Source organism: Haemaphysalis longicornis, unplaced genomic scaffold, assembly GCF_048455015.1.
Source record: "Haemaphysalis longicornis isolate Haplotype H1 unplaced genomic scaffold, Haemaphysalis longicornis Haplotype H1 scaffold_1, whole genome shotgun sequence".
Classification (NCBI taxonomy): Eukaryota; Metazoa; Arthropoda; class Arachnida; order Ixodida; family Ixodidae; genus Haemaphysalis; species Haemaphysalis longicornis.
In genome coordinates, this window is record NW_027526203.1 from 243004391 (window position 1) to 243014144 (window position 9754).

The following is a 9754-nucleotide window of genomic DNA, read 5'->3' on the forward strand; positions in this document are numbered from 1 at the left end:
GCGCCAGCTGTTTGAATAAAGACGCATACCCACGTGGCAGCCACATGACCTGTCGCACCCAATGGGGACGTTAGGCCGGCGCAAACCAGCGTTTGCAGACAATTGGAATTTTCAATTCAGTTCAATTCAATTTGGCTCATTTTAACATCAAAGATGCTTGGAGGCAGGGACAAAAAGCCATACATAGGCTTGACAGGGACCCATACCCCCTATGGTATACAACGAAGGTTTACAGGGCATGTCATGTATGTTCACAACTAAGCATGCGCATATTTTCATACCCGCCGCAGTGGCTCTGTGGCTATGGCGTTGTGCTGCTGAGCCCAAAGACGCGGGATCGATTCCCTGCCGTGGTGGCCGCTTTTATGAAGGAGACAAAAAGTGAAAACGCCCGTGTGTTCGAGATTTCGGCGCACATTAAAGATCCCGTGGGGGTCAAAATGCATCCGGAGCCCCTGTACGGCGCCCCTCATCACCTGTGTAGCGTCGGCACGTTAAACCTGATAATTAATTAATTATTAACGTACTGCCATGTACAGAAATGAAGCAGAACGACTATTTCTCACGATTGCATTAACAAACGAAAAACAAATTACAAATTGGCGCAGCTTGCAGTATACTGGTGCAAGGCTGGAGAAACAGCAGAAGTGGAGGCCCCTCTTCCTTCGTCGGTCACCCGGCTGTTGCCCCTCACATGGATTTCCGAACTTGCCGCTGAAATTTCTCCATCACTGGCAGGCCCGGATCGTTTCTTCAGGTTTTCACATCTCTCCCGAAGTGGAACGCGTTAGGACGCGCTAGAACCCGAGGCAACCGTCTTCGCAAACTCGGTGTCTGTAGCGCGAGCTGTCTTGTGCTCCCCATTTCCCGTGAGAGGACGCACGTGAAATGTTTTCTTTGTTTTTTTTTCAAGCTCCTCACGTGGCACAAGCCCACGCGCAAGCCCGGACGACGCCACGCCACTGGACCAAGTTTAAGCCTAAACATTTCTGCTGTTGAGAGCGGCTCAGAGAGGCCTAGAGCAGCTCAGTTGCGGCAGTGAGGCTTGTGCGAGCGAGCGAGTGAGCAGGAAAACGAACGAACGAACGAACGAACGAGGGAACGAACGACAGAACGAGCGAACGAACGACCGAACGAACGTTCACGGGAAGTCCAAATCCAACGCTACGAATGACCCAAAGTAAAAAATGCTGTGTGTACGGAATGCGATGATAGCTCAGGTGACTGTTTATTGTGTCAAAAACCCGAAACTGTTAACATGTATGTTTAGAGTGTTCGGATGCGGTGTTTTTGTGGGACGTTCTTCAGAGAAATCTTAAAAAGAATCTACCACTGGATCCTCATGGCATGCGGTTTCTGGCTATTCAGAACGATAACGAATTAAGTGCCCTATTACCTTCTGATGTTATTGGTCCTCCATGAAATACGGAGCTCGAATGGCGGCGCGATACTCGGACATTGATGGAAGCACTGCAAGGCAGTGTTTTTGCGAAAGTGTTCGCCGCATTGTAAAGATGTGCAAATACGTACTCCAGAGTGGCTGCCTGAAGTTGAGAAAGTGTTGTGTATGCCGCGTTTTTAGGTATGCTACGATTACTTTGGTAAAGTTAGCGTTTCTATCACATGTAGCACTGATTTCAGTGGTGTTTGAAACCGGCAATAAATGAAAAAAATGCGATGATAGCTCCATCGGATAGATGCCGGTTTCAGAACGCGAGGGACCCAAGTTCGGTTCCCACCATGGGACACGTTTTTGTTTTTTCTTTCCAATTAGAGGATTTCTGTTCGCGTTGGGCAACTTACGGCCGGGTTAAACAGCTCCGCTGGTAAAAACAATTTTCAGTATATAAGGGCACTACAAAAACACGCTATGCAGTTCTTTGAAAGAGTTTAAAAACGTCAGTGCCATGTTCGGGATAAAATTTATTTAGCATACGAGGGAGGCAGATTCTCAGAATTTGCTCTAATGAAAGCTACTAGCGGTACGTCCGCCTGCATGGGCTTCAAGAACAGCGTTAACTGGTGAGAGCACTCCTCGCTCGCGACAAAAAACATTTTTCGGACTTCACGGAATCTTCGAAGCCGTTCCCTAGGTGAGACCCATGCACATGGCTGAGTGACAACGTTGCATAGCAGCGCACTGACTTCAGAGTTGCCGCGTGCGTTCAAGATAGAACTTCTGCACGCCTCTACCGTAACTTGTGGTGCCACGAAGGCGACATTCAAAACATGCTCTCACTGAATGGCCGGATTTGTAATTGTTTACTTGGTATTTTTATCTCTATCATGACGCTTGCTTGTTTGCTGCGTTAATTGGTCGGAAGATAATTTTTCCAGGAAAGGCAAACTGCCCCCTTTTTTTATACACGGCAGTGTTGGTGAACTGATAATTCTGGCTTATATTTCTGTCTAGAGGGGCAAGAATGTAAACTAGATGGAGATGCTAACCGCTCGACCGCCCGCTAATGAGCAGGCAAGATTTTATAGTCTTTAACGTACGGAATCACCATCCCCGTAACGCTTCAAAATAAAAATGTTCCCGAAGCCCATTTGTCGGTGATGCACCCCGCACTTAGATGTGACGGCAGAAATTGTTTGCGAATTTTTATTTCTTAGCATTGACGGGGTAGTAAAACTCAGGCGTGGCAAGTATCGGCACATCAATATTTAATGGCGTTTAGTGCTGTTTAATGGCGAAGCTTCCATGCACATATTATATGTCCTGTCCAGTGGCGTAGCCAGAAATATTTTTATTTGGCTGTTACACGCCGTCAGTAAAGAAAAACAGAAGCAAAGCCTGCGCCCAGACAATGCCTTAGTCATCTTTCTATTTATCTTAGTCACCTTTATTTTCGTTTTTGCCGTTTAGTATGCCGATGCGGTGGGTAAATAGTATGGGCGAAAAAAGCTGTCTAAAAGGCTGGAGAGGAGGATCCAGCGTTTAGAAAAATTTCAGGGTGGGGGGGGGGGGGTATTCTTACACCGAACCCCCCCCCCCCCCCCCTCCTTGGCTACGACCCTGGTCCTGTGCGTACTTTTATTTCATTCACTTCTTTCAGGGTGGATTAACTCGCTGCTGTCATCAAGGGTCTTCCAAATTCTCGGACGACTAGTCTACGGCTCATACTTAGTTCACTTGCCCTTGCTTCTCGTCCGAATAGGAATCACCAAAACACCGCTCCAAGCTGAAGAGTTCTTTCAGGCAAGTTTGTGTCTTTTCTAAAGCGGAGCTTTAGTGTCCTCACTGATGCCATTGCACGCCAATAGGCTCTGCAGGAGAGCCAACTTTCTATGATGACGCTTTTCTGATGGAGGTGAAAAGCAAAAACGCCCGTGTGTGCGAGATTTCGGCGCACGTTAAAGATCCCCAGGTGGTCAAAATTAATCCGGAGCCCTCCACTACGGCGCGCCTCATCGCCTGCGTTGCGTCGGCGCGTTAAACCCCACAATCAATAAATCAACTTTCTATGATGACGATGATGAATGATCGTGGGTGAACAGAAAGAAAAAAAACGCTTGCCGTGGCCGTAATCGAACCTGGCTCCCTCGCGTTATGAAGCCAGCGTCAATACGATTGCTCCATTTCGACATGGCCGAAGCAAGCGCCAAGCAGCAGCTACATATTCGGGCCGTACACCCCAAACCTAAACGTTAGGCCTGCGGAGTGGACACCCGAGAGTTTCTGTGGGTATTTTACAATAGTGGTGCGTACCTCCAGAGTAAAACATACTCGCAGGGTGGGATTGGCCAGCCAAAGAATCCATCACGATAAAGCTGCGCATTCAACCATCGTCGTCGATAGACGTTGGGGGGGGGGCATGATTTTTATTCTTAAAATATTGCTACAAATGCTGCTCTGAGATCGTGAATTATACGTTTTTTCTTCGATAGTGACGTATAGTTAATGGGAGCTTGATGGGATGATTACGCTGTTGATAGACTAGCGCTGACCAAGATGGCTATCCACCGAGCCGATATTGATTATGTCGTAGCCAAATTTAAATACTGCACGCAAGCATCACCGTGGAGATGCTGATGACTTGTGGCTGACCAAAGAGATGCTGATGGCTTGTGGCTGACCAATCACCCAGGGATTACAAAGTGGTCTATGTCACACTTCTTGGCCTATATTGATGTCTATGTTCCTCACTCAGTTTCTCGCAACGATCTTGCCATGGCCATCGGGTCAAAAAAGCTAGAAGCATAGAGAATGATCTTCGTGAATCACAGCTTTCCGTTGGTAAAGAGTTGTTCATGGGAATAAGAGCAACCGCCGGAAGGTGTTCTGTTTTGAATTTTTGGGGATTACTCTGGTTTGCCTAGGCACACCATCGGATTTCTTTTTGTTCCACGTTTTTATTTTACTTTACGGAGGCTTTCTAGCGAGTTGACGAAATGACGATATCAAAGAGAGGTCGCCGTTTTTGTTACGTATGATCATACGTGGAAAAGCTTCATATACATACATACATACATACATACATACATACATACATACATACATACATACATACATACATACATACATACATACATACATACATACATACATACATACATACATACATACATACATACATACATACATACATACATATTAAGTGAACGCTTAGAAAGAACACCACGTGACCTAAAAATCTCCAGAACACGTTCCAGAAGAGCACATTGCAGTCGTGAATGCGGAATTCCGCTGTTAAACGAGTAGGATATGGAAATAAACCCTCGCCAAAATTGCTCACAGCATGTATAGAGAAGGGTAGAGAAGAAGCTTGACTTGGAAAACGCCGTATTAAGGGTAAATGGAGAATACTTGAGCCTTTGGAGGTTTTCAGACGACATAGTCTTGCTGAGTTACTCAGCAAAACACCAGCAAAGAATACTTGAGGAACTGCAATCAGAAAGCTTGGCCGTGGGGGGGGGGGGGAGTTAAATGTGAGTAAATCTGAAGTAATGATAAATAAACGCGCTCAAAGCACCGTTTTCAGCATAGGTAATGAAATGAGAGAACAAATGGAAGAATATAACTACCAAGGACTCGTTGTCAGTGCGGATCCCAACCACGAGAAAGAAATCAGGAGCGGAATAGGAATGGGCTGGGGTGCACTTGGCAAGCACTCCCAAATAAGGAAAGCAAAGCCAAGTGCTGGCCATTACGTATGGAGCAGAAACTTGGCGTCTTAATAAACAACTGGAGAGCAAACGTAGGTTGGCTCAACGAGCCACGGAACGAAGGATGATAGGAGCAATGCTTAGGGACAGTAAACGAGCTTCCCGGATCAGGGAACAAACTAGAGTGGAAGGTGCCATAGTTTTAATTAAGAAAAAGCAATTTACTTCGGCTGGCCATCTAGAGAGACGAAATAACAACCGTTGAACCACGAGGGTAACGAAGTAGATATCAAGAGACGGGTCTAGAAGAAGGGGAAGGCCATTAACTCGATGGAGGGACGGAACGAAGAAATTTGGAGGCACCGCATTGACTCGGGCCGCGCAAGAGAGAAGCTTGTAGAGGTCAATGGGAGAGGCCTTCGTCCTGCAGAGGTCACAAGTAGGCTGTTGATGATGATGATGTGAGAGAAACTGTCTAGTGTCTAGGGGACCTTCCTTCCTACTTGATAAAATGAGAGCTTGGCAGGGGCCGTACCTCGCATGGCAGCCGTAATAAGCTTGCGCGCATTCGTATTTTCAGATTATGGGTTTAACGTTGCGAAGCTACACATGTGCTATGAGGCGCGCCCTAGCGTAGCGCTCTGGATGAATTTTGGCTTCCTGGGGATCTTTAGCTTCCCCTAAAATCTCGATGCACGGGAGTTTTCGCTTTCCGCCTCCAGCTTAAAAGCAGCCAACGAGTCCGGGATCGAAACCGCGTCCTTGGGATTGGCGAGCATTCATAAAGACCTTAGCGTCACTCTTTTCTATATCTTCGCAGACGTTGGAGTTTATCGGCATCACCGTCCTGAGCATGGTGTTCGCCTGCCTGTTGAACATCATTTGCGAGTCTCCGATTGACCAGCTAGACCGGCTGGCCTTTCGTCACATCGATAAGCAACTAATGGCCGAACTGAACTCGACATCCTCGAAAAAGCCAACGCATCCAGAGGTCCTTGAGAACAACCGTGAGAACCACCTCGAGAACAACCACGAGAACCACCACGAGAACCATCATGAAAAGTCGCATCTTTAGCTCTTGCTCTGTGCAGATTAAAAAAACAAAAAAAATATGAAATATTCTTTTTCTTGGTCGTCTTTCCAGGAGCCGTAACAAAATCCTGCAACCTTTTAGTAACAAGCCGAAATTGAATTGCGGAAATATTTTGCCTGGTAAATGATTAAAACAGCCAGTTCAAGCTGGTCGTGTATAAAAGCTCTGCACAAAATAAAGGTAATGGTCAGCAGCTAAAGCAACCAAGAGACAAAAAATCAGCCCCAATTTTTACCTTGAAAGGGCCTTTGGACATTTCGTTAAACTCCTTTCAATTTCTTGTGCGCTTTTTGACCATGGTCCCTAAAAGCATATATTAACAGCGAAGCTGGGGAGCAAATCGTTTGTGTAGTCCGCAGTTAAAAATACCAAGAAAATGCCGAGCGCTCATTCACACGTGCCTCGAGCGCACGTTCGACAAGCTAAGCGTACCCACTTAATTAAGGAGATTGGCCAACATTGGCCACAAAAAAATTCCAGCGTACGCCGTATGGTGTCAACCCTTGCTCAGCAGGTCCTGGAGGCTCTCGAAAGGCAGAAGCCGAGCGAAAACGACGGGGAGGCGCCTTGAAGGGGCGACGAACCGCGGAAGTAGCACAAGCCGACGCCGAGTAGAGGACACCGCCAGGATGACGTAGAGGCCCGCGTCGGGGCGCTCTGGGGCGTCGATCTGCAGGCTATCAATAAAGTTGTTTCCACCCATCCATCAGAACGAGCAAGACAGGTCATAGCGTACGCCCGTCATTCGTTCGTCCTCGTGTCGTCGTCCGCATGCGCTCTGTGCCGTAAAAGAGCCGCGACTTGAATGTCGCAGCTGCTGTAGGTGACAATTGACCCCACATGGCCCGGCCGCGGATAGTTGCATGGCCGAGGAAGAGGCCGCGCTTCGACAGGTTCGGCGTGCAAAGAATCCTCTAGAGACGATAAGTCAGCTTGCAGAGTGGCGCACAAAAACGTCGACCAAAACGACGAGCTCACTCTGGCCTTGCTCAACATAAGCTCATTGAAATGTCATGCCGCCAACGTCAACCACGACACCACAACGATACGAGAACCCTACTTTGTGTCCGGCAATGATTACATACAACAGCTTCGCCATTCAAGTCTCGCGCTGAGTGCAAGCTTGCCCTGAATTTCTTCTTAGATTTTGTGGCCATGACGAATTCCCCGGGCACTTAAGTCTCCTTTTGGGATTTGAAGGCGAAAGTCAGTGATTACCAAAGACTTCGCTCGTGCGTAATGTTTGCGCCTCTTTCTTCGCTTTCATTTATCTGTCTTTTGGCACGAATTTCTCCCACAGGCAGACTGGCAGCCATTCACGCGGCAGCTTCCCCACAGTTCGGCGCTCTCCTCCACGTACATCTATTCTACGCACGTGCGATCACGTTCACCTGTCACGGGGCATGCATGAGTCTAATTCCCGTTCCACTATCTGGTGATGCCGGGTAATAGCTCAGCGCAATAAGTAAAAAAAAGCCCGGTGAGCTCAGCTGTTGAATAACGTTTATAGCAGCAAAAACGAGACACAAGTTGGCGTACAAACAAATGCGTTGGACCAACACCATTAGACACTAATGGAAGAAACCAATTATCCCTGGGCACAGGTTACCATTGAGCAGGGTTGCCAGGTCCTCAGTACAAAATGTCGCCAGAAAATTGCCAAAAGTAGCCAAGAAACTCGCCACCTGTAACTCAAGGTTTGAAAAGTAGCCAGGAAAATCGCCATTTTTAGAAAAACGATGCTAGCAACTTTTTTTTAGGGGCGAAGCTCCTTAAGTCATGGGTCTGTCCATCCCTTGTGTCTCGTGGTACGTGACCGCCGCATGCTTTCGGAGATGTCGCAAAGTGGGCCGCGTTGCACGCGCAAGAACCGGCTGCAACCAGCAGCGCAAACTCGGCACCGGGAGCGCGAGCTTGTCTGTGTTCGCCAACGGAGGCGCGAGCGCACGTGCACTGCGAGGGGGAGATCACGCAAGAGATCACGCCACGAACGCAGGCAGTCGTTCTCGGAGATCGAACGAGACGCAAGGACCTTTGCTCGTTTCCTCTCGTCTTGTTCGGGCACAAGTTCGCCCTAAATAAAAGTTCTTTCTTTACCGTTGTGTCCCATCCTACGTGACAAATTGTGGTGGAGGTGCGGGGTAGTCCTCGATGGCGCGGGGTCTTTCACCAGGTCTGGGCCCAGGAGCATTGACTCCGAAAATAAAAGTTGATTTGTACAATGTACGCCCACAGTCTTACGTCTTTCTTAATGATGTAATGGGCGAACTTTCACGGGAGAGTTACGGTTACCGATGATCTCCCCCTCTCGAGCTTCGCCCCACTGATCATCATTCATTCCGCGGATATGGCGTGAATTTTTTTTTTTTTTTGTATGTGGGGTAGCCACCTGCCCGGTTTTTGTCCGGCCCGACCGTTTTTTCGACAGCTGGCCAGTTGCCGGTCCGTACTTAAAACCGTCCGTCATTGGCCGGTTTTTTGGTGATCGTGCCCCGATTATTTTTTTTGCGTTTTATGAGCGTCAATTCAGGAACTATGACGGCATATATGTGTTGACAAGCTGCACAAAGACAGGCGAGCAGAGAAAATACGAAGGCGAGCGCGCTTCCTGAGATGGAGGGGGACCAAGGGGAGGACGGACACAAGGAAGTGCCGCCGCCATGGTTAGGTGGCATAGTATTGTGAGTATTGCAGAATATTGCGTGTGTACGTACAAATGAATATCAAATAATTTATGTGACATATGCATTGCATACTTTTTAAACTTCGTTTGGCTGAATCCGATTTTTTTTTATAGCGAAAGATTGCCCTACTGCGCAACAGGAAGTTTTAAAGGTACAACGTTGCACCCGTTTCACGCAGAAACCCAAGAACAGACCGGTGCTGGGGTCCCCATATCCAACGCTTAAGATCTGGGGATCTCCCAGGATTGAGCCCTGTGCCTCGGAGGTGCTGCATTCAGGCGTTTCTAAGACCTGAGCAAGTCCACAACAGGTGTTCAATGTCAGCTTCTGACGCAGGAAGCACACAGCAGGGGCAGGTGTCCGCGAACGGGGCGTGATATCGGGCATGCCCAGCGTGAATAACTGCTGTGAATAACGCAACCCCAACTCAAAGCCACCGCAGCTGGACCTCCTCCCAGCGAGCGAGCCCACTGAGGAGGTCAGTTCCACGCGGTGGAAGCAAAACACGCGTGGCGCGGCGGAGGTTCTCCTTTTCAACCAGCAGTTTTTGTACGGTAGATACTGGAAGAAGTGGTAATGATTGAAGGAGATCTCTTCAGTGGAAGGTGCGAGCTGCCGCTGTGTGGGCAGGAAGCATGTCCGGCGAATCCACAAAACGCGGATATGGCACGGGTAGGTGTCCATAATCGCGTGAATGCATGTAGCCAGGCTTGTACACCGCGCAACGCGACGTAAATCCCGAAAGAGATTTTAATGGACGAAATACGTGCCGCACATTCAGAGCAATAACAATCTCCGTCTCATTGTCAATCGGTGGTGTAGGCACGTTAGCATTTCAGTTGGTTATGTTGACATCGAAGCTTAATTG

The 9754-nt window shown here is 48.2% G+C and overlaps 1 protein-coding gene across 1 annotated transcript in view; it reads left to right on the forward strand.

The window, feature by feature from the left end:
• The window catches only part of LOC144143417 (nose resistant to fluoxetine protein 6-like), a 67529-nt gene extending 61303 nt beyond the window's left edge, over positions 1-6226 (forward strand). The window contains exons 14-15 of the mRNA XM_077675176.1: positions 3060-3202; positions 5930-6226. Of these exons, the coding sequence (XP_077531302.1) occupies positions 3060-3202; positions 5930-6184 (398 nt within the window). The 3' untranslated portion in view covers positions 6185-6226. The remainder of the gene's footprint in view (positions 1-3059; positions 3203-5929) is intronic.
• The last annotated feature ends 3528 nt before the right edge of the window (positions 6227-9754 follow it).